The sequence below is a fragment of the Prionailurus bengalensis genome, chromosome C1, assembly GCF_016509475.1.
Source record: "Prionailurus bengalensis isolate Pbe53 chromosome C1, Fcat_Pben_1.1_paternal_pri, whole genome shotgun sequence".
Taxonomy (NCBI): domain Eukaryota; kingdom Metazoa; phylum Chordata; class Mammalia; order Carnivora; family Felidae; genus Prionailurus; species Prionailurus bengalensis.
Window position 1 is genome coordinate 28,940,695 of NC_057345.1, and position 27,919 is coordinate 28,968,613.

Below are 27,919 nucleotides of genomic sequence, written 5' to 3' on the forward strand. Positions count from 1 at the left end.
AAAAAAAAAAAAAAGTTTATTTGAGAACAAGACTGAAAGCGTTTGCACATCCGACAAGGTAGACTCATTCTGATAACAGATGCCATCCGTATTCAGCTCTACCAATATTATCACAATGGAACATATTTTTTCTAACAAAGATATGGGCATAAATCAAGGACTATGACTAAATAGTATCAAAGGAAAGGTGGGGCCCCAAATCTTATCCCACAGACTGATTCGCAACATAGGATTTCAATCAAACACTCCTAATGCAGTGGTTTGCAACCTGGCTTCTTATCAGAATCCCAGGAACTCTTTGGAAGGAAATCCCCAAAACTAGACTGCACCCCAGTCAGAGTCTCTGGTGGGGGGAGGGCCCAGGCATCGGTAGGTCTTTAAGCTCTCCAGGTGATTCCAGTGAGCAGCCGAGGTAGAGCACCACTCAAGAGGCAGGTGACAGTTCAACAAATCGGCAAGATCCTCAGCCCGGCCGGCCCGGTGAGGAAGGGGGTCTGCCGGGCATCGCTGGCTCTCACGGATCCTATCTTTCACTCTGCTCAAGAACTCCATTCGTTACTGGCTTTGGGTGCAACTGAGAGCCTTTCCATATGCCTTAATGATTTTTAGAGCAACGTTTAATCAGGCAGATACCAGCAAAGAGAGAAAAATGGAGAATGAAAGAAATTTCCATCAGGCATGATATGAATAAATAAAATAAGTGAAAAAACAATCTCAGGTTTAAAAGTAAAGCATGAGAAGTCAACACCTGTGAAATTTTATTTATATAAAAGAATAAAAATATTTTAAAAGGATTGATTTAAACTTAGGTCTTTCAGCTTTTCCTGTTCCTTGAACATGAAACTGCTTCCAACGCAGAAAGATTTAAGATAGGTAATTATTAAATAAACACTCTTTACCTTTCCCCTGCAAAAAAAAAAAAAAAAACAACACAGAGCCGCGTTTCCCATCTTATTTATGGTAAACCAGATCATTCTCTGTTAAAAATAGTGGCAACTGCGCGAAGCGGACGATCAGATATGCCAGCAGGAAGGTATGAGCTGTACAACGGCATTACAAAAAGTCCCAAAAGAAAAGAAGATGGTAAAAACAATAGAAAAATAATAAAACACAAACAAAATAGGAAAATGCCAGATATTTACAGCCTCCCTCTGAAATGTGACCTATGTTCTACTTTCGGCATAAAACAAAACCGGAGAACATGTCTCAATGGGTATCACAGACGAAGAAGCTGGTGCCAGCCAGTTTTGGGGGGGGGGGGGGCGTGGTGGAGGGGGGGAGACACTCATTCCAAGAAGGGAAAAACGCACAGTTAGCAACTTGCTGGAATTGTAACCACGTCTTGGTCTTCTTGCTGTTCTGTTACCAAAAATGACACAAAGTAAATGATCCAATGTGGTCTTACAGAAATGACTTGTCACCACGGTTCAGAACAAACTATTCAGAGTCACAGGCACTGGGTCTGGGAAAGCAGAGGTGGGTGGCCGCACGCTCAGGTGAGGGATATTTATCTTTGTGAGGTCGGAGGAGGGAAGCAGGGCTCTATAGCCTGGAAGCTTCTGCACTAATGAGTCTTCTAATAGTCCTAAAGAGAGAAAAACAAAGTCCCAACTTACTCTCAGTAGAACATCAGTTTGAACCTAGGGGGGAAAAAAAAAAAACCTCACCCATAAAGAACCCTGCTAGGGGGTTGCTCTGTAGCCAAATATTCTACTTCAAATGTAACAGACAACACTTCACATCTGAAAATGGCCTGTCTTCCAAGTCCAGAGAGGGACCGAAACATCAATGCTGCCCTTATCAGGCCCCCTGAGCTCACCAATCAGAGAAAGAAAGAAAAAAAAAAAAATCCTAGTAGTAATTCATTTTTTAATCAAAGGGACTTTTTCTTCAGGAAAAATGTGTGACCCCTTTCTCTACCCAAAATACAAAAGAAAGTAACACCTACAAGTTGAAGTGTACCCAAATGGACACCCCAGCCTTCAAAATGAGAGCTGCAACCCGAGAGAGACAAGAGAGACAAGAGACAGAGAGAGAGAGAGAGAGAGAGAGAGAGAGGGAGAGAGGGAGAGAGAGAGAGAGAGAGCGCTCATGCGGGAGCACTCGGGCTCTGAGGACAAACACATGGTTCTAATCATCTACAAAATCACCAGTCTCTCTGAAATGGTCTGGCTGATACTTACAGCTCGTGGTTTTTTGTTTAACTTCAGATCAATCCTGTGATAGAAAAGATAAAAGATATTTGCATTTTAATTTACAGAAAAAGGGGCCAGGAATCAGCTACTGCATAGGGCACAAGCTATAACAAAGACTATTTGGTTAAGTAAAATCCACATTCTTCATTAGACTATGTCACATTTAGTTGTTTACCCAGATATTATTGAGCAAGTATTTAAAAACATAAGCAGATACTCTTGCCGCAAGGCAGACTTAGATGACAAAAAGAAATGTACAGCAGTTACAAAAGCCGTATCATTTTAAAACTATTCAGAACTAGGCGTTAAAGAGATTGGATTAAGAGGGCATGCTCTACGTTAATGTGTTAGCTCTGTAACTCTATCACTGATAATCACTGAGACACATAATGATTAAGAACAGGAAAGAGACTAGGAGTTTGTATTTCTGGACAGGAAACACAAAAGAAATTAAACAAATTTCAATTTTTAAGTCTTTCCAAAGCAAAATATCAAGATCTTAAACTATTAATCTCCTTACGAAGCAAAGCCAGAAAATCAATTTAAATGTGAATTAAAAGTAAAGGTTATCTACTTTTAAAGAAATTAAAATGCATAAGAGTGAAGTTTACTTAATTTTGCTTAAGTTATTAAATAAAATGTTACCTCCATCACGTTTTTCTGTTTTTAAAAAAAACTTCCCAGCCTAACCTAATATACATACCTACAATTGAACAGATAAACTATGGGTTAGAAAAGTCTCAAAAAGGCATATCGGTCTCTACACACTAAACAACACAGCACAAATACTAATTCAAATCAAACTTACTCAAAGTCATAATCAAACATGCCAGACGGGCTGAGGGGCAGCATTTGAAAGGAAGAAAGCAATAGAAATTAATATACTAATTGAATAAATTAGTCGATTAGCCACCCTAGCAAGATTTGTAGAAACAAAATCAGCTTTCAGAATCTTAAGCGATAAAGTTTCAAACATCAAAGCACCCAAGATTTTGTGGTTGGGAGAGTCCCTTCCCTCCTGGATTTTGTATCAGAGCAGACTATGAAAGGAAAAGTTATTTCATTAGGAAACGAGGTAACTGCAGGCCCTCTATTAGCTGCCAGACTCAGAGTTAGAACTTGTAAAATATTTAATTGTCATGAAGAATATAAATAGGGCATTAGAAGAAATAGAGAAAGAAGGGTTTAGTCATACCATGAAAAAGGTGCTTCGAAGACAGTACTAACAATTCAGCACAATATACTTTGACCAACATAAGAGATAAAAACATCATACATTTTTAAAAAGAAAGCATTTTGCAACTTTGAACTCAAGTTCTATGTTGGAGGCATGTCTGGGGAACACGGTCCTCTTTCTACAGCATTCATCCTAGAGGCCCAGGGTCAAACGAATCACCTCAGTGCTAGGCCTGCTCCAGAAACTGCAGAGACAAGTCACTTTGCCCCTGAACTGGCGATGACAGCTAACTGTTCCTGTCAGGGCCAGGACTTCGAACACCCAAACTGACGGCCCCCCCCTACTAAAACAAAGGAGAGCCGATCTCCCCAAGCCCCCAAGCCTCGGGGATCTGCAAGGGAACGGTGAAGGGGAGGAGGCTGTGTAGGCCATCGCTGCTAACAGACCACGGTCCAGGCAGACCTCCAAGGCAAACATGAACCCTGAGCATGACACCGGCTCCTTGGCTGTTGTAACACCTTTTACAGCGTAGGTAGGTGCTGGAACAATATGCAAAATGCTGTATTTTCCTCCTAGCCCATGTTTGCAAGAGTGAAGCTGGAAGAAAGCATAACTTCGGTATCCCTTATGCAACCGTGTCACTTACGGCATCTGGGAAAGGGTACACGGTGTACCAACCGGGAACTATCAACAACCTAACTCTCGGCCTAACTCAATTTGTTCGCAAATTAAAGTAGACTGTACCCACCTAATGAAAACTTCGCAAACTACCTGGAAGAATTCTAGGGTTTTGTATATTAGTAAAGACCTGTAAGAACAGCTGTAAGTTATTATTGCAGCTTTCTTCCTTACAGCCGCTGGGACTTATTGTTCAGATACCCTGTAAAATATAAGAATTCAGAACAGGGTGATCATCTGTGAATGCTAACCATTATTTGATAAATGTTCATACTCCTAAGGAGGACAAATCCAAAAGTTATTCCTTTTTGCTCAAATATTCCATATTCATTTCCACTTTGCTTTACTCAGCACTAAATAGGGCCTGGCACACAGTGGGTACTCAGGCATTTGCTGAAATAATTTACAACTGACTTCATCTAAATAGGTGGGGGGGGGGTGGCACATTGCGGGGGAGATACAAGTACCGTTCGGGGTGCAAACGTTCAAATGTGTACAAACAAAAAGCACTCCAGCCCCAGCCCCATGCCCACTAGGAGAGACATCAGTCAGGGGGCAAGGGGTCTGGACACTTCCTGACCAAAAATGGCAGAAATCTGAGAACTTTAACTGGCCACTGAGATGCCACTGCAGTGCACTGAACCTGTTTACACAGAAAGAAGGCAAATCAGCTCCACTCTGCTCCCTTGGGGAAGGTAAGCGCCTACAGCCAAAGGGAGGAGGCCGGCCAGATACCACACCAGGCGGGTGACAAAAGGCTCCAGCTTTCCAGAGAGAAAATGTCATTTGTGAAAGCAATAACTAACATCGAAGATCTTTATAAATCCTAGTATTTATAAAAATGGCAGGAAGAAATGCTGTTTCTATGGAAATCTACTAGTACTAGAAGCCTGCAGGAGGAAAGTTAAGTTCATGCTTAATTCCCTTTTATCGGTCAGCTGATCATGGCATTAAAAAAAGGGAAGGATTGGGGCACCAGTCGGTTAAGCATCCGACTTCGGCTCAGGTCATGATCTCACGGTTCGTGAGTTCAAGCCCCGCATTAGGCTCTGGGCTGTTGGCTCGGAGCCTGGAGCCTGCTTCGGATTCTGTGTCTCCCTCTCTCTCTGCCCCTCCCCTGCTCATGCTCTGTCTCTCTCTGTCTCAAAAATAAATAAAACATTAAAAAAATTTTTTTTTTCAAAGGGAAGGATTACCTATAATAAACAGTAGCTATCTACTGTACCACAAATGGAAGAAACATCCAGAAACTTTCAAGGAATGTTCCCCCTACTCAGGACACTGTGAAATAGGAAAAGAGTAATTACTTTAAAATGACACTGGAGTAAATTTAATAAAAGCAACACAATTGTTGCTATAATAATGACAATTATCTTGACAATTAAAAAAAAATATTTTGAGTATGGTTCGGGAGGTGGGGGGCGGCCCGGGTGGCTCAGTCGGTTGAGTGCCTGACTCTTGATTTCTGCTCAGGTCATGATCCCAGGGACATGGGATCACACCCCGCATCAGGCTCTGCACTGAGCGTGGAGCCTGCTTAAGATTCTCACTCTCTCTCCCCCTGCCCCTTGTTCCACCCCTCCTCCACTCACGTGCTCTCTTAAAAAAAAGAAAAAAAAGATTATGGTTCCCTGCTACTGTTTGTGATCAGTTAGCATTAGTCCTACCACAGTGATTATACAGCCTATAACCTACACACAAAAAAAGATAAGCAATTTTTGCTATTTGTTACTGCAGTTACGAGATTGGCATAGTGATTTTTGGTTTGCAGGAAAGTGCTGAGCAGCAGTCTTGAGTCACCATTTGGAGGAAATACTATTTCTGCAGTCTAAAAACCACCACCACCATTGACAAGAAAAATTTTTAAAAGAATTAAAGAATCTATTGATGCCTAGGAGGCTTAAACCAGTTTAAGTTCATTCTACATTATCCCCATGTGCCATAACCATGAAGCTAACAACGTGAATGCCTTGGGTGCGTGTGAAGGAACATCCTACACGTCTGTGGAACAAGCCAGCCCAGAAGCACACTGGAGCACAGGGAGCTCCGCCCTCCTTGCCCTTCCCCTTTCCTCTCAATGTGCAGCCTCCTGGGGCGCCTGGGTGGTTCAGCCAGTTAAGCGGTCTACTTCCCTTCAGGTCATGATCCCATGAGTTCCAGCCCTGAGTCAGGCTCTGTGCTGACAGCTCAGAGCCTGGAGCTGCTTCAGATTCTGTGTCTTCCTCTCTCTCTGCTCTTCCCCTACTCATACTCTGTCTCTGTCTCTCAAAAATAAATAAAAACATTATACACACACACACACACACACACACATCTATCTATCTATCTATCTATCTATCTATCTATCTATCTATACACACACACACACATATATGCAGGCTCCCAAGAGGAGCAGGACAAAAGCCAGCCTGTGGATACCTGGTTTTCATGCCTCCCAGAAGAAGGTTTGAGGTCAGGGCAAGATTCTTCTAGAAACTATGCCATTACCCTCTCTGAGTACAGCTGTTTAATTTCCAATTATCTGAGTTAATAGTCCCAGGCAGAGTGAATGCTAAAATCTTCTCTGGATGACACCTGACCTCTCTGTCCACTGATGTCATACCTATCTCATTACACACTGTAAAAACAAAAGAAACCAAAAGACAACCCCCACCCCACATACACAGTGGACACACATTATCTAGAAAGGCACTCTCATATCTTACAGACTTTATACTACTCCTCTCTGATATCTGAAATCAGCATATTAGAGAGATACATAACAAATCACAAGGAATCAAAAAACTTGTATTTAAAGAGAAAAAAGGCATGTCAGATCAGCTCTCTCCATCCACAAGCGAATAACTGTAGGCAGGGACCAGGATTAAGAGCAGAAGACTTTCTCCACTTTTCCAGCTTCCCAACATGTACTCGTGGCATTTTCCAAAGACTATTACACACATTCCATTTCTACTTCCCCTTTTGCCCTTCTAAAAGGATTCCAAATTCACCGCATTAAACAAAGTTTTCATAGAATGCCATTCTTCTACACTAGAACAGTGGGAAGGATGTCTTCCTTCATGGTTACCCTAAATGCCCACCAATTCCTCCACTGGAGAAAACTTCTATTTCATTTGGATCAAAGCAATCTCTCCCCATCTGCAACACAAAGGGGGCACCAATCCCAAAGAATTCTCACTCTGGTACAGACCCTTAACAGCAATGGTCACGGAGGCTGGAGGGGTTGGGGGGGTGGGCAGGGGGGGCAGGGGGGCAGGGGCGGGCGGGGAGGGGAGGCCCCTGCCACTGACCTGTGCCGGTTTTTATTCTTTCGTTTTTTATGGCTGCTGTGATGACTCCCTGAGGAAGTAGAAGAAGCAGCCTTCTGAGGCTTCACTCCCTGCACAGATCCATCCAGATCCTCAGGGTCCTCCTGGCTGGGCTCATTTTCCTGATTGTGGAAGTCTGGAGAAGTATCACTTTCCGTCCCGCTTCCCGGCTCCCCTGGAGGGAATAAACACAGGTCCCAGAAGCAAGGTCAGCATTCCTCAGGCAGTCTGTCCGGCAGCCAGGAGACATGTCTCGGAGCACTAATACACAGAAAAAGAGACTATTTCCTATCCTCGAGGACCAGGCATTTTACCTGACAGGAAAATACTTGCAGACAGAGAAGGTATGTACCCTCAAGGCATCAGAGTTACCAGTGTTCCTGAACTAGAAGTCCTCTGAGACACCGTAACCAAAAGCAGCCTTTCTAAGCACTGCTGGGAGATGGGACCATACAACCAGGAGTTATTTAAACACAGAATCCACGAATGGGATTAATAATTATACAAGAAGCCTGGGTTCCTTCCCCAAACTGTACAGAAATCCTGTCTATCAAGAAAGGGGGCTTGGGATGCCTGGGCGGCTCAGCCGGTTAGGCCTCTGACTCTTGGTTTCAGCTCAGGTCATGATCTCATCAGGTTCTGGTATCAGGCTCCGCGCTGACAGTGCGGAGCCTGCTGAGGATTCTTTCTCCCTCCCTCCCTCTCCCTCCCCAGCTACGTCTCTCTCTCAAAATAAATAACTTAATAAATAAATAAATAAATAAATAAATAAAGTGGTAATATTCTTCAGCTGACACATATTCCCAATTTTAAAACATCCTTTATATAGGGGCGCCTGGGTGGCGCAGTCGGTTAAGCGTCCGACTTCAGCCAGGTCACGATCTCGCGGTCTGGGAGTTCGAGCCCCGCGTCAGGCTCTGGGCTGATGGCTCGGAGCCTGGAGCCTGTTTCCGATTCTGTGTCTCCCTCTCTCTCTGCCCCTCCTCCGTTCATGCTCTGTCTCTCTCTGTCCCAAAAATAAATAAACGTTGAAAAAAAAATTTAAAACATCCTTTATATATTAAATAAAAAATTAAAAAACACTCTGCATAAACAAATGCTCTTTAAAACATTTATTTATTTATTTATTTATTTATTTAGAGAGACCGCGCGCGCACACACATGCGACAGAGAGGGAGGGAGAGAGAAATCCCAAGCAGGCTCCATGCTGTCAGCACAGAGCCCAATATAGGGCTCGAACTGACAAACTGTGAGATCAAGATCTGAGTCAAAATCAAGAGTCGGACATCTACCCAACTGAGCCACCCCGGGTGCCTCATAAATAAATACTTTTAAGAATAATTGTATATACTCTGGCAAATGTATACCTAAGTTTTTCCTGAAAGGAATTTCTTGAGACCTTAATAGATGAGGACGGAAGAATACTTTCACTTTACTCAACTATTGAAGGACCCTAAGTATGTACACGTTTTCTTGTTTTAAATTTTTTTATTTTTTTTAATGTTTATTTATTTTTGAGAGAGAGAGAGAGACACAGACAGAGCGCAAGTGGGAAGGGGCATAGAGAGGGGGAGACACAGAATCCAAAGCAGACTCCAGGCTCTGAGCTGTCAGCACAGAGCCCGATTGGGGCTTGAACCCACAAACCGTGAGATCATGACCTGAGCTGAAGTCAGACGCTCAACCAACTGAGCCACTCAGGCGCCCCTAAATTTTTTTTAATTTTTTGTACACTATCCGTTTGTAAAAACTGTCAAGAGGGGTCTTGTGGACAGCAGAGCCAGACCCCAATTTTTTTCTTTTTATACCTTTGTATTATAAACTGTTGGGAAGGATTTCAAATTGAGTAGGTCATGGGTATAAGAAGAAAAGAAAGGGATGGTCCCAAAAGAGTGGAAGGGAGAAATGGAACCAGATCTCAGAAATCATGAAACCCTACTTCTGAACACTTCATGAGAGCAACAGAAGAGGGAGCCCTACAACCAGGAAGCCAGAGAAAGCGTGCTGGTGAACTGTGCTTCTAAGGTTCAGGGAAACCCATTTCATGTAAAAATTAGCAAACAAACTTCAAACTGCAGGAACCACGACTGTGGGGGCACTGGCATAAGAAGAGACCTACAGATCAAAAGAATTCAAAGTCCAGTTACAAACATTTGTACATTTACAGTCCAATGATTTTCATGGGCGACAAGACAATTCAATGAAGAAAGCGTCGTCTTTCTGATAAATAATGCTGGGACAAGTGGATGTCCACGAAGGAAAGAATGAAGTTGGAGCCCTGTCTCACACCAAACACGAAAATTAACTCAAAATGTATCACAGGCCTAAATGTAAGTAAGGGCTAAAAACTAAAACTCTCAGAACTCATTTGATTAGGCAAATGGTTTCTCAGATAGGACCTCAAAAGGAAGCATAACAAGGAAAAAAAAATGTAAATTGAACTATATTGTTTTATTATATAAAACCCTTGAGCTGCAAGCAATATTCGAAGAAAGTAAAAAAAAAACAATTCACAGAACGGGAGAAATATTTGCGATTCATATATGTGATAAGACCTTTTTTGTTTGTTTGTTTCTACTTCTGTTTACAAACCCTTATGCCGAGGGCTGACTTTCAGTAGATTGCAGCGAGGGAGGTGCTCTGCCGGGAACAAAACCCCAACCCACAAATGGGCTGTCTACAAATGGCTTAGCTCTAGGCTCTCCACAAACATATATCGTGTGACGGGCGAGGGAGCAGCCCCTTTCTGGCTGCACCCTGTTTCCCAGGACAAGAGGCTCTCCGCACTGGATTTAGAGGCATTCAGTCACCATCCCGCAGTTGGTAGCTTCGCCCCGTTGGCTCTTCAGCCAAGCACGTATACCAAATCTGATGAGGCCTCATATCCAGAATATATATAAGAACTCTTAGAACCCACTAATGAAAAGAGAAAAAGCCAAATTAAAAAATCGGCAAAGGATCTGCACACATTTCTCAGAAGAAGATACACAGTGGTCAATAACACGTGGAAAGATGCTCAACGTCATGAGCCATTAGGAAAGCGTAAATGAAAACCACAGAGATACTAGGAAGATAAACAATAACAAGTGTTGGTGAGGATGTGGAGAAACTGGAACCCTCATACACTGCTGATGGGAAGAGAAAATGGTGCAGCCACATTGGAAAGTTTGGCAGTCCCACAAGTCCCGTGTGAACGAAAACAGGCTCACACAAAACTTGTCATGGATATTCACGGCAGTGTTACTCAACAGTAGCCAAGCGACCATTAACTGATGAACGCATAAATAAAATGTGGTACAGCCACACAATGCAATATTATTCAGCATTAAAAGAAACATAATACTAATACACGTTCTGTTTTGGGTTTGCTTGTTTGTTTTCCTTGGTGTGGTTATAGTGTTAAGAGCGTATCGTTTACAGAGAACTACCATATCATCCAGCAATCCTACCTCTGGGCACTTAACCAAAAGAACTGAAATCAGGATTTTGAAGAGACACCTGCACTCCCAAGTCGACTGCAGCATTCATTCACATTACCCAAGGTGTGGAAACAACCTTCAGGTCCATCAACAGATGAACGCATAAAGAAAATGTGGTATATACCTATAGGGGAATATATTATTTGGCCTTAAGACAAAGAAGGAAACTCTGACATATGCTGCAAGGCTGATGAATTAGGAGGACGTCGTACTAACTGAAGTAAACCAGTCCCAGGAGGGCAAACACCACATGATTCGATTCCGGTGAGGGGTCTAAAATAGACTCACAGAAGCAGAGAGCAGGATGCTGGCAGCCTCCAGGGGGAAGGAGAAATGGCGAGCGGAAAGTTTCAGCCAGACAACACGAAGAATCTCTAAGAGATCTGCCGTACAACACTGTACCGGTAGTTAACAATACTGTATCGGGCACTTAAAAATCTGTGTGGCTCAGCTGGTAGAGCATGTGACTCTTACTCTCAGGTCTGGAGTTCAAGTCCCAAGTTAGGTGTTGAGCCTACTTAAAAAAAAAAAAAAAAAAAAAAAATCTGTGGAACCCATTTTTAGTGTTCTTACAACAATTAAAAAAAAAAAACTCTATGAAACATGTAGACAAGAAAAATAGTATGATGTTTAGGATTTTCAATATAACACAGGGGGTGGAAGTGAGAGTATGGGGGGTGTGAACACGGCGCTGACTGTGTTCTGATGATTTGGGGGCCATGTGCTAGATACACAGGGGTTTGTCATTTTACGGTCTTTATCAGTCTAGATTCAAAAATTCACTTTGATAAAGAGTTGAAAAGTACTCACTTTCTTTTTTTTTTTTTTCAACGTTTATTTATTTTTGGGACAGAGAGAGACAGAGCATGAACGGGGGAGGGGCAGAGAGAGAGGGAGACACAGAATCGGAAACAGGCTCCAGGCTCTGAGCCATCAGCCCAGAGCCCGACGCGGGGCTCGAACTCCCGGACTGCGAGATCGTGACCTGGCTGAAGTCGGACGCTTAACCGACTGCGCCACCCAGGCGCCCCAAGTACTCACTTTCAAGACATCCAGATGGCCAACTGACACATGAAAAGATGCTCAACATCACTCATCATCAGGGAAATACAAACCAAAACCACAATGAGATACCACCTCACACCTGTCAGAATGGCTAACGTTAACAACTCGGGCAACAACAGATGTGGGCAAGGATGCGGAGAAAGAGGATCTCTTTTGCAGTGTTGGTGGGAATGCAAGCTGGTACAGCCACTCTGGAAACAGTATGGAGGTTCCTCAAAAAATTAAAAATAGAACTACCCTATGACGCAGCAATTGCACTACTAGGCATTTACCCACGGGATACAGGTGTGCTGTTTCAAAGGGACACATGTACCCCCATGTTTCTAGCAGCACTATCAACAATAGCCAAAGTATGCAAAGAGCCCAAATATCCACCAACGGATGAATGGATAAAGAAGATAAAGAAGATGTGGTGTGTATATACATATACATATATATATATATACATATATATATATACATATATATACATACATATATATATACACACATATATATACATACATATATATACACATATATGATGGAATATTACTCGGCAATGAAAAAGAATGAAATCTTGTCATTTGCAACTACGTGGATGGAACTAGAGGGTATTATGCTAAGCGAAATTAGTCAGAGAAAGACAAATATCATGACTTCACTCATGAGGACTTTAAGACACAGAACAGATGAACAGAAGGGAAGGGAAGCAAAAATAATATAAAAACAGGGAGGGGAATGAAACATAAGAGACTCTTAAATATGGAGAACAAACAGAGGTTACTGGAGGGGTTGTGGGAGGGGGGATGGGCTAAATGAGTAAGAGGCATTAAGGAATCTACTCCTGAAATCATTGTTGCACTATATGCTAACTAACTTGGATGTAAATTAAAAAAAATAAATAAATAAAATAAAGTACTCACTTTTCCATGTAGTTTACCCAATAATATCTACAACAGGCCTTCCCAAGCTATGCCTTTAGGAATGTAAATGGTGACACTCTTTTTGGAAAGTCTAGGGTGTTTTCCAAAACCAAAATCCCATTCCCTGATTCTCCAGACATCAACAACTGGATTCCATTCTGACACTAACTACCAGAGTTAGGGCAGACCCACAGCTTAAGGGCTCAATCCCATAAGAGTGCCCCACTTCAAACACCAGTCCCAACTCCCAGGCCTCCCATACTTCTGACCAACCGGCTATAAATCAGGGGTACCCTAAACCCCTTCCCTCAGCTTCCATAATTTGCTACAATAGCCACACAAACTCAGGAACATGATTTACTTACTGTTAACGTTGTCTATTATACGGGGTACAGCTCTGGAGCAGTGAAATGGAAGAGACGCACGGGGCAAGGTACCCACGCCTTCTCTGGGCCTACCACCCTGCCATTCACCAAGAAAAGCTCCACCGTTTAGGGGTTTAATGGAGATTTCATTACACAGTCATGATTAATTAAGTCATTGGCCACTGGTGACTCACTCAGTCTCTAGCCCCTCTCCTTTCCCCTCTCTCAGAGATTTGGGGGTAGAGCTTAAAGTTCTAAGCCCCCATCCTGGAGCTCTCTAGGGGCCCCCAGCCATCAGTCATCTTCATTGCCATGCAGAAATTTCTCTTGGGGGCACCTGGGTGGCTCCGTCGGTTAAGTGTCCAACTTCAACTCAGGTCACGATCTCACAGTTTTGTGAGTTCAAGCCCCACATCAGGCTCTCCACTAACAGTGCAGGGCCCACTTCAGAGCCTCTGTTTCTCTCCCTGCCCCTCCCCTGCTCTGTCTCTCTCTCTCTCAAAAATAAATAAATAAATAAACATTAAAAAACATTTCTTATGCATGCTAGTCATTCTTTTTTTAAAAATTTATTTATTTCAGAGAGAGAGAGAGAGAGAGAGAGAGAGAGAGAATGCACGCACACATGTGCAAGTGGGAGAGGAACAGAAGGGGAAGGAGACAGAGAATCCCCAGCTGACTCTGCTGTCAGCACAGAGCCCAACTCGGGGTTCAATCCCATGAACTGAGAGATCACGACCTGAGCCAAAATTAGAAGTCGGATGTTCAACCTATTGAGCCACCCAGGCACCCCACCTGCTAGTCATTCTTATCGCTCTGGAGATTCCAAGGGTTTTAGGAGCTGTGTGCCAGAACAGGGGACAAACACCAAATATATATTTCCCATCACACCACAGAAAGTAACTGTGCTATGTCATGAAAATCATCCTTTGACACAGTAGTGCCACTTTTGGGGCACTATCCTGTAGAAATAAAGTCCATTACAAAAAAGCAAGCAGACAAGGAAGTTTACTGCAACCCTGTTTAGCGGGGGGAAAATGGAGACACTGTGAATTCTCACCCACAGAGGAGGTACCCAGTATTTTTCAGCTTTTAAAAAGAATGTGAGGGTTGCCTGGGTGGCTCAGTCAACTAAGTATTGGACTCTTGGTTTCAGGTCAGGTCATGATCTCATGGTTCGTGAGTTCGAGCCCCGCGTTGGGCTCTGTGCTGACAGTCTAGATTCTCTGTCTTCAGATTCTCTGTCTCCCTCTCTCTCTGCCCTTCCCCTGCTCATGCTCTCTCTCTCCTTCAAAATAAATAAACATTAAAGTAATAATAATAATAATAGATAAAAAGAATGGTGAGATTACAACAATAGCTAACACAGTCCCTACTAGAAGCCAGGCACTGTTCTATACACTTAAAAAATTTTTTTTAAATCTTTATTTATTTATTTTTGAGAGAGACAGCAAGCAGGGGGTGGGGAGGGGCAGAGAGAGGAGAGAGAGAATCCCAAGCAGGCTCCACAAGAGTCAGCACAGAGTCCGACATGGGGCTCCATCTCACAGACTGTGAGATCATGACCTGAGCTGACATCGAGAATTGGGACGCTTAACCAAGCCACCCAGGCACTCCCTCCACACTTCAAATATATCACATCTACAACCTTCACAGAAACCTCTACAACCAAGATGACCATTTGACAGAGACGGGAATTGAGGCTAGAGGTTAAGAAACCTGACCAAGGTCACACAGCTCGTAAGGTGAAGATTCGGAATTCACACTCAAAGACGGTTTGGCTCCAAAGCCCACGCTCTTCATCACGACTCTACCGTTTCGCTCGATGCACACTCAACCTGCAGGAGTGCATGTGCTAAGGGAAAAAGCAGGTAATATGCACTGGGAGAGCCAATTTTTTTCTTTAAAAAAAAAAAATCCTCTTTATGTACATAGTTAAAATTCCAAGTTAAAAAAAAAAATCCCCAACCCTGTGAGTCTGCATCTGTGTGTGTGTGTGTGTGTGTGTGTGTGTGTGTGTGTGTGTGTCCCAGATGTGTTAGGAATAGTGTTAAGCTGTTAACGTTGATTACCTCAGAAAGTTGGGGGTGAAGTAGAGCATGAGGTAATTAACCTGTTTCATATTCACCTCTAAGCAGTTTGACTTAGTACCATCTGAATGTATTACTTTTCTAATTAAAAAAAAAATCTAATGAAATCTACAAAGATGAGTTTAAAATGGAGAAGGATGATGAGGACAGCCTTCTTCTCCCAGAGCCAGTCCTATTTTTATTTAGGTAAAAAAGGCCATCTCTCAAACTGCAAATGGCGAAGGCGCTGGCCAGGGCAGGAATGGGTTGCTGGGCCATGAGGTCATAAAAGCTTTGGCTCACGGCTGGATGACAGAAGGAGCACAGGACTAACTGAGTAGGGGCTGGGCACAGGGAGAGAAAGATTATCTCAAAAAGCGGGAGACAAGAAAGAATGGCAAGTTAGAGCAAATCTGGCCAATGCTGCAATTCTATTAAAAGACATTAATAGGGGCGCCTGGGTGGCTCAGTCCGTTAAGCGTTGGACTCTTATTTATGGCTGAGGTCATGATCTCACGGTTCGTAGGTTCGAGCCCCACACTGGGCTTTGCACTGTGAGTGCAGAGTCTGCTTGGGAGTCTCTCTCTCCTCTCTCTCTCTCTGCCTCTCCCCTGAACTCACTCTTTCACTCTCAAAATAAATAATAAAATAAACTTAAAAAAAAAAAAAAAGAAGTGAAGCTCTGTCTAAAAGAGAGATTAACGGGCAAAACAACTGTTTACTCATTTTGGACCAGTTGCTACGGGAGTACTGGGTAAATGGATCAGTTGGTCATATTCTATAAGTACCTGTGTGGAAACACATACAAAAGAGTGAAAATCAAATCAAAGCCCTATGAATGGAGAATCCACCTGTGTTACCTCTCTGAAGAGGTAACATCCCAGGGAGTAACAGATGTCCCAAAGGACTGATCTGGATATTAAGTATCATGGGAGCCAGAGAAGAAAGAGCGGATTGTTCAGGGAAAGCTTCGCTGAGGGGGTGGAATTTAAACTGGGCCTTGGAAAATGAGAAGCCAAAATAGGTACAAAAAATAGCACAAGCAAAAGTGCAGAGGTGAGGAAACATAAGGTACATTTTGGACAAATGAATCAAGTATCTCTTGAGCAGACGCCTTGAGGATTGAGAGGAGAAATGGAAAGACAGGTTAAGAGCCGTGACTGGGGGGCGCATGGGTGGCTCAGTCAGTTAAGTACCCAACTCTCAGTTCTGGCTCACGTTATGTATGATCTCATGGTTCATGAGTTCAAGCCCCACACTGGGCTCTGCACTGACAGCACAGAGCCTGCTTGGGGTTCTGTCTCTGCCTCTCTCTCTCTCTCTCAAAATAAATAAACTTAAAAAAAGAAAAGAAAAAAGAGCCATGAGTGTCAGATTTAGGGATCTGATCTAGGGAGACAGTATGAGGTGATGGTTAAGATATGTGACTTGTTGCTGAATCTTTCAGACCCTGTTCCTCCATCTGTAAAATAGGACGCTTCTCTGTACTGAGTATCTCTTATGGACAAGGCATTGGACTAGACACTGGAGCTCCAGCAATGTTCCCTACTTTCAAGGAGTCTATAATCTGTACTTATCCCCAAGAAGTAGCTTTAAAGAATAAATGAGATAATGCAAGGGTTTGCATAGTGTCTGGAACACAATAAGTGTTCCAATCTCAATATCCTTGAGATCCATAAATATGCAAGTCAAATTCTAACACAGTAGACAATTTGCCATAAAATAGTTGTTACCAGGACATAAGGAGAAGTCATCGAGCCATTTCTAAACAGAGAAGTGACACTGAACAGTGAATGTTTACTGAGTTCTCTGTATAAACCCATGTTTTAGGATTATCAGGCTACAAATGGTTTATAATAGGGACTGTAGCCAGGGAGACTAGATTAAACACCGCTAAAACACAAAGTGCAACCACAGAGTAAGAATCATGGTCTTTTTTGGGCTCCCGGAAGCAGGGGAGGAGTGAGGCCAAAAGGGCTGGGTTAGAGCACCCCGAAGTACAGCAGCAGTCAGGCAACCCTGTGGTGCTGTCACCAAGAAAAGACACCTGTTTGCTTCTCCCCGACACAGAAGAAGGCAACTCGTTTTTAGAGTAAAGAATGCCAGATTTGGGGGTGCCTGGGAGGCTCAGTCGATTGAGCATCTAGATGACTCTTGATTTCAGCTCAGGTCATGAGCCCAGGGTTGTGGCACCAAGGCCCACCTCAGGCTCCGTGCTAAGTGTGGAGCCCTGCTTGAGATTCTCTCTCTCTCTCTCTCTCTCTCTCTCTCTGCCCCTGCTCACTCTCTCTCAAAAAAAAAAAAAAAGAAAAAAAAAGAATGCCAGATTTTGATTAAGTGTAATAAGCCTACAAATGAGACACTTTACTTATTAAAACAACAACACCACCACCTACTGAATAGTGCTAGGCACTAACTTCTTTTCAGCACAAAAACTTTAAAGGAGGCAAGAAAGATACCCAAAATAATGCTTCATGCGGCCCTTTACTTATCCACTGGAATGATGAGAACACTCAGGGGAGATGTGGTTTGATGAAAGCTTCAGAAGAGTCTGATAAAACAGTATCAACTATGCTGATCCTTTAAAGGAAACTGGATAAAATCTGCCTGCTTGTCTTTTACTTTATTCTTTTTACAAAAACACACAACGCCTAGCTAATTTGCCTAAAATTCCCCTTGGGAACCATGCTAATCCACTCTATCATCCTAGTTTGGGTAGGTAGGCCAAAGGAAGCAGAAAGTAATGCATTTTTTAATTTTTTTTTTTCATGTTTCTTTCTTTCTTTATTTTTTTTTTTGAGAGAGAGTGCAAGCGAGGTAGGGGCAGAGAAAGCAGAAGACACAGAACCTGAAGCAGGCTCCAGGCTCTGAGCTGTCAGCACAGAGCCTGACATGGGATTAGAACTCACAAACCACAAGATCATGACCTGAACTGAAGTCGGATGCTTAAACAACTGAGCCACCCAGGCGCCCCACAGGAATGCATTTTTTTTTTAATTTTTTTTTTTAACATTTATTTATTTTTGAGACAGAGAGAGACAGAGCATGAACGGGGGAGGGGCAGAGAGAGAGGGAGACACAGAATGTGAAACAGGCTCCAGGCTCTGAGCAGTCAGCACAGAGCCCGACGCGGGGCTGGAACTCACATATCGTGAGATCGTGACCTGAGCCGAAGTCGGACGCTTAACTGACTGAGCCACCCAGGCGCCCCAAGGAATGCATTTTTTTTTTAAAACGTTTATTTATTTTGAGAGAGAGAGAGAGAGAGAGAGAACACAAGAGGGGGAGGGGCAGAAAGAGAAATTCCCAAGCAGGCTCCTTGATGCCAGCGCAGAGCCCAGTGTGGGGATTGATCTCACAAACTGTGAGATCGTGACCTAAGCAGAAATCACGAGTCAGATGCTTAACCAACCGAGTCACCCAGGAAGCCCAAAAGTAATGCATTTTAAAAGAAAATGTTCAGAATGGTGTGGAAACAAAATGCCAAAAGTACCAAACTCCAAAACCCTTGAGATCTAAGAATGTGCAATTCAAAATCTAAGACAGAAAAAATGTTCAGTTCATCACCATCAAAAAACAAGAACACAGGAGTCATTCCACAAGATCTGTTATACAGAAATCTGGAGACACTGGAGAGCTTCTATGCAAAGGGAGAAGTGCAAAAGGCAAAGGACACCGTCCCCCTCGTGGAATGAAAGCTTGGTTTGAATCACCTGGCTCTTTCAGGGACCTGCAACTTGGTTTAAAGTGATCCAGCCACCCATCAGAAGAAAACATAAAATCTTTGGAAGATAACAACTTCATCCTCACTCTCAAATTACTCAACAAATAGTTTAAGTTACAGTGAGCGGTACACCGTCAAAGATAAGCACACAGGGAAATTAGACTTTGGAAGCAAACTACAACAGAAACAGGTCTTTAAAGACTTCACAGGTTGGGGAGGCTGGGTGACTCAGCTGGTTAAAAGTCCGACTTTGGCTCAGGTCATGATCTCACGGACCATGAGTTCGAGCCCTGCATTGGGCTCTGTGCTGACAGCTGAGAGCCGGGAGCCTGCTTCAGATTCTGTGTCTCCCTCTCTCTCTGCCCCTCCCCTGCTTGCACTGTCTCTCTCTCTCTCTCAAAAATAAATAAACATTAAAATAAATTTTTAAAAAAGACTTCACAGATTGAAATTGTTTTATTTTTGAGAGAGAATATGCACGCGCACAAGTGGGGCAGGGGCGGAAGGGGGAGACACAGAGAATCTTATGCATGCTCCACACTCAGTGCAAAGCCCAATGTGGGGCTCGATCCCACGACCCTGGGATCATGACCTGAGCCAAAATCAAGAGTCAAACAAACGTTCAACGGACTGAGCCACCCAGGCGCCCCCACAGAATTACACATTAAACACAGAATGTACAGAATTAAAAACAGAATCTTGTACAACAAGCAGGCTTACTTACTCTGCTTAAAGAAACAAAAGACAAGTTTAAAAATAATTGCAGGGAAAGCTACTGAAAAATTACATGGCAGATTTTAGAAATAATTAAGTGGAATTTTGGAAATTAAAAATGTAATAAAAAATTTAAAAATCAAGGAAAGGTTGGGGCCCCTGAGTGGCTCAGTCAGTTAAGCATCCGACTTCGGCTCAGGTCATGATCTCACGGATCATGGGTTCGAGCCCCGCGTCAGGCTCTGGGCTGACAGCTCGGAGCCTGGAGCCCGCTTCAGATTCTGTGTCTCCCTCTGTCTGCCCCTTGCGGCTTGCACTCTGTCTCTTGCATTGTCTCAAAAATAAATAAACATTAAAAAAAAAAAAATCAGGGGCGCCTGGGTGGCGCAGTCGGTTAAGCGTCCGACTTCAGCCAGGTCACGATCTCGCGGTCTGTGAGTTCGAGCCCCGCGTCAGGCTCAGAGCCTGGAGCCTGTTTCCGATTCTGTGTCTCCCTCTCTCTCTGCCCCTCCCCCGTTCATGCTCTGTCTCTCTCTGTCCCAAAAATAAATAAACGTTGAAAAAAAAAATTAAAAAAAAAAAATCAAGGAAAGGTTTAACAGCAAGTCAGACTCAACTGAAAGGAGAATTAGTAAACTGGCAGGCGGCCCAGAGACAAAGACAGAAGACACGGAGGAGCTAATAAAAGACCATGTAGGATAAAATGAGAAAGTTTAACATACAGTTAAGTAGAGTGGGAGAGGAGAGGGGAGACAGCATGCAGCAAATGCATCATCTGAAGAATACTGGGAATTTTCCAGAACTGATGAAAAATACCAAGCTACAGCTACAAGAAGTTCAACGAAACCCAAGCCAGATAATTAAAAAGAAATTCATAGACACATTGTATTTGACTGTAGAAAATCAAGATGGAAATAGACTCTTAAGAAATAGCAGGAGTAGGGGTGCTCAGTGGCTCAGTCGGTTAGGCGTCCAACTTTGGCTCAGGTCATGATCTCATGGTTCGTGAGTTCGAGCCCCGCGTCAGGCTCTGTGCTGACAGCTCGGAGCCTGGAGCCTGCTTTGGATTCTGTGTCTCCCTCTCTCCCCGCCCCTCCCCCACTTGAGCTCTGTCTCTCGGTCTCTCTCTCTCTCTTAAAAAAAATAAACATGAAAAAAAAATTTTTTTTAAAGAAATAACAGGGGGGCACCTGGGTGGCCCAGTTGGTTGAGCGTCCGACTGTGGCTCAGGTCACAATCAAGCATTCTTGAGATCTCGCATTCTGTGGGCCCACATTCTGTCGGGCCCTGTGCTGACAGCTCGGAGCCTGGAGCCTGCTTCAGATTCTGTGTCCCCCTCTCTCTCTGCCCCTCCCCCACTCTCACTTTGTCTCACTCTGTCTCTCAAAAATAAATAAATGTGAAAAAGATTTTAAAAAATAAATAAATAGCAGGAGGAAACGGTAATGACAGGTGGTGAGACGGAACACAGCAGAATTACTTTAAAGGGGCTTTGACCATTTGAATTGATGAACTCCAGTATTTATGTAATTCCCTATTCCAAAAAGAAGCCAAAGCCGCTTACCAAGATTCGTATAATAAAATCCATACAATAAATTTAAAATGAGACAAGTAAAACACAGAAGGACAGAAGACGTCCGTAAGCTGGATGCGGTAGTAAAGATTCATTCCCAGAATGCATGGTCTAGGTTTGGATTTGCTTTCTAGAGGAGAACCACACAGTTGGCTTTAAACATTTTAGCACCTGGGGTGCCTGGGTGGCTCAGTCGGTTAAGCGTCTGACTTTGGCTCAGGTCATGACCTCACAGTCTGTGGGTTCGAGCCCTGCGTCGGGCTCTGTGCTGACAGCTCAGAGCCTGGAGCCTGCTTCCGATTCTGTGTCTCCCTCTCTCTCTCTCTCTGCCCCTCCCCCTGCTTACACTCTGTCTCCCTCTCTGAAAAATAAATAAACGTTAAAAAAAATAAAAAAATAAAACATTTTAGTGCCTACACAAATCAAGTCCATCATCAGATTTTCAGTAAAAACCAACTAGTTGTTCGGGGAAAACAACTAGTCCTAAGAGACATAATAATTAGTAATGGTAATAAACATCTGCAACATCCTATTACAATAAATGCAGTGGCACATTTAACGGGACCAAAATGTAATTCATCAAATGCAGCTTTAGAGGGAAGACCAAGGAAGACCAACAGGATCTATTCCAGGGGCGTGGCCCAGTTCCAGGGGGAAGATCTCAGGGGAATGGATGGCCTGCATGTGTTTCCGAAAATCTTTAATACGTAAGTGCTGGTCTCAGCCAAGCTTCCGCAAGCAGTGGCATTGAGCGTCATTCCTTCACGAGTACTTAGGTGTGTACTTGTGTGGCTAGTGAAGTACAGGGCCAGATGCTGAACTACGCACTAAGCCAGGAGGAGGATTGTAGGCTCTCGTGAAAACTGAGCAGTCAGTAATCATTCCATCTCCGCTCACAGCGGTGGGGTCCAGGCTGTTCCTTAACCAGTCTTGTGACTTCAGAGAGCAGATAACACTAGCTCTATGTCCTAGAAGTGGCATTAACTGAAAAGAAATAGTAGGATTTAACGTATTTGAGCCATAGCAAGAGAAAAATCAAAAGGACTTGCTATAATTGTTGAGGCTGGCAGAAAGGAGTCAAAGATACCTACAGAGTTTTGAATGAGGGGGAATGGAAGTACTATAACAGAAAAAAACTGGGCAGACAAGTTTTGAAGGTAATAGAACAGTTCCATCTTAGATAAAATGTTTTGAGCCTGGAAATCTGAGTGGAAATAACTCGCAGACGTTTTCTAGCATTTTCTACATATTTAGAAATCTGTACCCAGAGGTAATAATCAAAGTCACAGTGTAGTTCTAATTCCCAAACTACCAAAATCCCTTCTCCTCGGAATCACTGGCCCAGTGCAGACCCGAGAACCAGATCCTACAAGATACATCATCTGAAAGAAGCACACAGCCACAGTACAAAAAGCAGGTTATGCTTTGGAGTGATTCAGTGCACAGGAAGAGTGTTCAATACAGCTGCACCCAGTCTGACTCGGAAAGATGAATGTATAGATCTATATCCTATCACTTGACATCAGCAGAGAATTAGACTGTATGGCTTACGTTTGGAGAATGATACAATTTCTTCACAAAGTAAATACTATCTACTCTCTGTTTTATATTTAAGAACACTCAGGTACATTCTGTTCCCACGACCAGATTTTCCTAAGAATTATTAAATTGCGAACATGGAGATTTATCAGATATGTCCAAAATTTTCCATGAGAAAAGGTTTTCTTTCTAAGTTAAAAAAAAAAAAAAAAAATTCCCCTAACACTTAGCAGTGGGGAAGACCTGTCTTTGTGTCTTTGAGCAGGGGCAGTCACCCTCTGCACGACAGAAGAGGCAGGAGGGACATGATAGTTTCTTCCTCAAAAAACAAACAAGCCAACAAATAAACAAAAGGACACGATTAACGAGACTCTAGAGGGTGCTTACCTTCTAGAAAGGAGAGGCAAAAGTATGAGAGATGTAGTCTTGAGACCTACAGTTGGATACGAGTTAAATACAAGGGCTCCTGTAGCTTAAAAATAAAGTAGTAAAACAGTAAGAAAATAAATAAATAAACTTACTCTTTTCAATGAGCTGATCCTGAACTCCTGCCAACGCGCTCACTGCCTAAAAGACAAGAAACCACCCGTTACTAGAAAAATTATCAGAGCCCTCAGGACAGCACTCGGACAGCAGGGAAAGGGAAAACTCACAGGAATTTAACTGAGGTTTCCCTCAACAATGGGCCACAGAAAGAGTCCCCCCACCTCACTTACAGCTGCTGAAGTCACTGAGGATTTACTGAAGAGCCGCTCAGCTTCCTTAAACTTCCGGTTCCTTCGATCGTTTTTGCTATTGGAGTTTCTAAAACACACAAGAAGCTTCGTAAGCAGCAAGCGGGGGACGGCCCTGGATGTAAGGTGTAAGAACTCTCTCTCTCTCGTTGTCTCTCTTAGACAGAAGAGAGACAGCCTCTGGATGCAACGCCTCCACACCAGGTGGATGGACCAAAACATCCGTTATCCTGAATGCCCGAAGGGACAGCAATGGCTTCCAACGCGGGACAGGCTCCAGCGGTTCATGACCATTTTCATTTTAATATGTATTTACTTTAATACTTACTCAAAACAACCGGCCCAGACGAGTGATATGAAATGTTTCTGTCAGATAAGCTTAATTTTTAAAAACTGAAGAACAGACCAGGGTTCCTTAAAGAAAGGGCTGGTACCAGTTCTGGGATAAGGAAAAGGTGAGTCTGAGACACCACACTGGGACAGAAAAGAACCAAAATGCTCAAGGACTGATAGGGTCATGTCGAAAGGACAAAGGCATCAGCATGAGGAGGTTCCCGCTGGCCGCGTTTGGGACAAACTAAGCATCAAAGAGGATAATGGTGGGTGTGTTTGCTTTGTGAAAAGTCACTAAGCTGTGTATGTATGATGTGTGCAATCCTCTGTATATATTTCAATAAGTTTATATTTTTAAAAAAAAGCCTCTACAATGCAAAAGTGACAGTACTAGATTCCAATACGCTGATTTTTTTTTTTTTTTTTTTTTTTTTTAATCCATGGGTCTGTAGTGATACTAAAGAGAGAGGTCTGGAAATACAGAATGAAAGGGAGAGAAGATAAGAAGGCAAGATTCATCTTTCCAAATGCCAGTAAGCCATGTACACAAAGAATAAAATTAGAATCAGCAGTCTGTTAAGTGATTCAAGTAAAAAATCAACAAAAGATACTAACATTGCTGAATAAAAATGTGGAGGATCGCAATATATTCACACCGTGTACAAGTACAACCTCCAAACTACTTACGAATTACAGAGAGAAAAATGAATTAAAAAAACATTTTTTTTAATGTTTATTTATTGTTGAGAGACAGAGACAGAATGTGAGGGGTTAGGGGCAGAGAGAGAGGGAGACACAGAATGGGAAGCAGGCTCCAGGCTCCGAGCTGTCAGCACAGAGCCCGACGCGGGGCTCGAACCCACAAGCTGTGAGATCATGACCTGAGCCGAAGTCGGACGCTCAACCGAGTGAGCCATGCAGGCGCCCCAAGAAAAAACGAATTTTTAACAACAGAGAAATCAGATGCTCAAACTTAACAGCACCAATAATGGGGCAATCTGACATCATGTGCCTCCCAATATAACAGAGGTAAATGACACACGAGGCACACAAATCATTTTCGCCAGAAATGTCTAACGGCTCCCTCATGAGGTCACGAAAAGAAAAATCTGGAACTGGGGCAGTCTGCAAGACAGTGTCATCAACAACAACTTCACCACTAACAAGGGTGGGAGACTGTCCTATTATCAAGAGACTAAAGAGACATAACAGCCAAATACAATACACGAAAACTGCCTGGATCAAAACAAGGGCAGCCAAGCATGCTGGGAACAATTAGGAGAATGTGAATAAAGGCTGTAGGGGATGATACTATTAATGTAATGCTAATTTTCTATGTGTGGTTAACTGTGGTTAGGTAAGAAAAATATTCTTAGGAGGTAATTGCTGACATAATTAGGGGTACAGTGTCATGATATCCGCTTGAATGGCTAACAACAACAAAAAGTATGGGGGAAAGGGAAGATAGAACTACAAAGGGGTAGCAGGAGGGAGAGCTTCCCGGCGATGAAATACTTCTGTATCTCGACTGCAGTGGTGGTTACAGGAATCTACACACAGTGACGGAATTACACATACACATTGTACCAATGTCCATTTCCTGGTTTTGCTATTGTGCTGTAGTTACATAAAACCCAACCATTGGGGAAAAGTGGGTGAAGAGTACACGGACCTCTCTAATATTTCTGCAACTTCCCATGTGCCTGTAATTATATTAAGACTTTTAAAACTTTTAAGTATATAGATATAGGTTTGTGTATGTTTACAAGCATCAGAAAAAAAAGAGAGAGAGAGGCAAAGGTGGCAACATGTTAACAAGTGATGAATGAAGGTGAGGATATCAAGTGTGCACAGTTCTATTTCAATTTGAAATATTTCAAATCAGGGCGCTCGGGTGGCTCAGTCAGTTAAGATCCGACTTTGGCTCAGGTCACGATCTCATGGTTTGTGAGTTCAAGCCCTGTGTCGGGCTCTGTGCTAACAGCTCAGGGCCTGGGGCCTGCCTCGGATTCTGTGTCTCCCTCTCTCTCTGCCCTTCTCCCACTCACGATCTGTCTCTCTGTCTCAAAAATAAACATTAGGGGCGCCTGGGTGGCTCAGTCGGTTGAGCGTCCAACTTCAGTTCAGGTCACGATCTCGCGGTCCGTGAGTTCGAGCCCCGCGTCGGGCTCTGGGCTGATGGCTCAGAGCCTGGAGCCTGCTTCCGATTCTGTGTCTCCCTCTCTCTCTGCCCCTCCCCCGTTCATGCTCTGTCTCTCTCTGTCTCAAAAATAAATTTAAAAAACGTTAAAAAAAAATAAACATTAAAAAAAATGAAATATTTCAAATCTGAAAATTTTCAAAAATCTTAGCAGGTTTTCCCTATTTCCCAGACGTAGGATTTGTCTACAATTACTCAGTGAAGAAGTGACCGAGCCAAAGTCTAAGTTCAACCCCAGACTGCCTTCCACACCAGCACTTTGCTACCGCCTCCCTGCAAAGTTGCTACCAAGAACACATATAGCCCAAAACGCAAATATTACTAGAGCACCATACAAACACCACAGGCTTCTGACACTCACTTTTGGTTGGTCAGGTACCGATCCCAGCCACGAATAATATTGCCATACATCTGAGTGTCTTCCAGGTAGCTTCCTTCAAAAGCATAGATCTGTCTTTCCAAGTTTGCCAGTGTTTCCTGGGAGAGGAAAAACAAGGAAACGGATAATGCCTTTTAAATGCAAACATTAACTCCGACAGAATCAAATTCTCTGACACTAGCCTTAGACACTCAAGCTCCATTACGCTAAGCCCTGGTGGAAAGACATGACATGGGGAGAGGAAAGCTGTTTTAGATTAAGACAATCTAGACCTGTCTTGTTGGAACCCTTGGAGACCAGAAGGGAAGGGATACAACCTGTCTCCAGAAAAATGCACAAAATTTTGCAGATTCTTCAGAGGGTTCATGGAAACCCAGTTGTCAAGAACCCCCGCTCAGGCAGAACGCGGGCAGTCTCCACCCCCACGCGCAAAGGTATTGCTACTGAAGAGACGAAAGGGTGAGCAGCCTTCCAGCGCCAACTCGCTCCCCTCCCCGCGGGCTCAGAAAGAAGGCCGGCCCTGGGCTGTCAGTTGCCATGGAAACCTGGAAGGGCAGCTTCAGGTGAGATGGCCCTCCCGGGTGCCCAAGCCAAAACACGGCGGAGGGGGTGGCCACCAAGGGTGGATAGGACCCGGGGTGCATATCACAGTTCTCAATTCCCTGGGCTGAATCCCTTCCCCTCGCCTGTCAGCTTCTGGATGTTCCCCCAAAACATCACAGCCATGCCCATCAAAAACCCCATCCAACGGATCTCCTAATCCTCAAAAGGACATGCGCCCCTCCACCCTCCAAAGGCCAGACTGGATGACCGTGTCCCCCTCCCACACTCGCCTCTACGCCACCCCCTCCAAGCCACTGGCAAGCCCGAACCGGTCTCCTACGGCCCCCCCGACACGCCCGACCCCACCCCTCAAAGAACACGGACCTGCCGCCCTCACCCACCCCGCAAAGGCCAAGGACACAACCGCTCCCAACCCCAAAGCTCACAGACACCTTTCTCGAGCTCCCACACTGAAGCCCCCCATCCTCAGGTGCCTTCCCGCCTCCACGCCCCCGCCTGTCCCGGCCCCCTCCCCCTCTCTGCTCCTTGCCCCGCCCCCCGGCCCCAGCTCCCGACTCTCGAGCCGCGCAGCAGAGAAGCCGAGGCACCGGCGGGCCGCAGAACGCGCAGCCGGCCTCAGGCCGCCGGGCTCCCGGGCGCCGCGTTGCGCCCGGGGAGTAACGGCCTGGAGCGATCGGGGGGGGCCCTGGAGGCGGCGGCAGGCGCGGGGCCCCCACCGGGCGCCCCCGCTGTCGCTCTCTCACCGCCAGCTCCTGCTTCCGCTTCACGAGCTCCGCCAGCTCCCGCCGGGTGTCCGGGATCTGCGGCGGCGCCGCCTTGTTGTGCATCGCCATGTTGGGCTGAGGCGGGCGGCGGCGCCAGGCGGGGGGCGGTCCCTGCGCGCCGCCGCCCGCCAGGGGGCGCCCGCGCCGCACTGCG

General features: G+C 44.2%; 1 protein-coding gene across 4 annotated transcripts; it reads right to left on the reverse strand.

Annotated features, from left to right (window-relative positions):
• On the reverse strand, positions 1–27,876 carry MEAF6 (MYST/Esa1 associated factor 6). Of its 4 annotated transcripts, none has more exons than XR_006296545.1 (8): positions 27,745–27,876; positions 26,420–26,535; positions 23,508–23,595; positions 23,313–23,358; positions 7,341–7,533; positions 2,841–2,898; positions 2,184–2,217; positions 1–1,585 (listed from the first exon to the last, which is right to left on the reverse strand). XR_006296545.1 is itself a non-coding variant. In XM_043574519.1 (8 exons), exons 1-8 carry the CDS (start codon positions 27,832–27,834, stop codon positions 1,577–1,579), a joined length of 606 nt encoding a protein of 201 aa, XP_043430454.1. In that variant the 5' UTR covers positions 27,835–27,876; the 3' UTR covers positions 1–1,576. The 4 variants fall into 4 exon arrangements, 3 of the variants coding, with proteins under 3 accessions (XP_043430454.1, XP_043430455.1, XP_043430456.1); XM_043574519.1 differs by lacking the exon at positions 2,841–2,898 and adding an exon at positions 3,004–3,033; XM_043574520.1 differs by lacking the exon at positions 2,841–2,898.
• Positions 27,877–27,919: the final 43 nt, after the last annotated feature.

Coding starts and splice junctions, on each gene's coding strand:
- MEAF6 (XM_043574519.1), bottom strand. CDS start 27,834: ATGGCGATGCACAACAAGGCGGCGCCGCCGCAGATCCCGGACACCCGG. Junction 23,596..26,419: donor CGGTACCTGACCAACCAAAA/GTGAGTGTCAGA, acceptor TGTGTGTTTTAG/AAACTCCAATAGCAAAAACG. Junction 7,534..23,312: donor GGATCAGCTCATTGAAAAGA/GTAAGTTTATTT, acceptor TATTCCCTCCAG/GGGAGCCGGGAAGCGGGACG.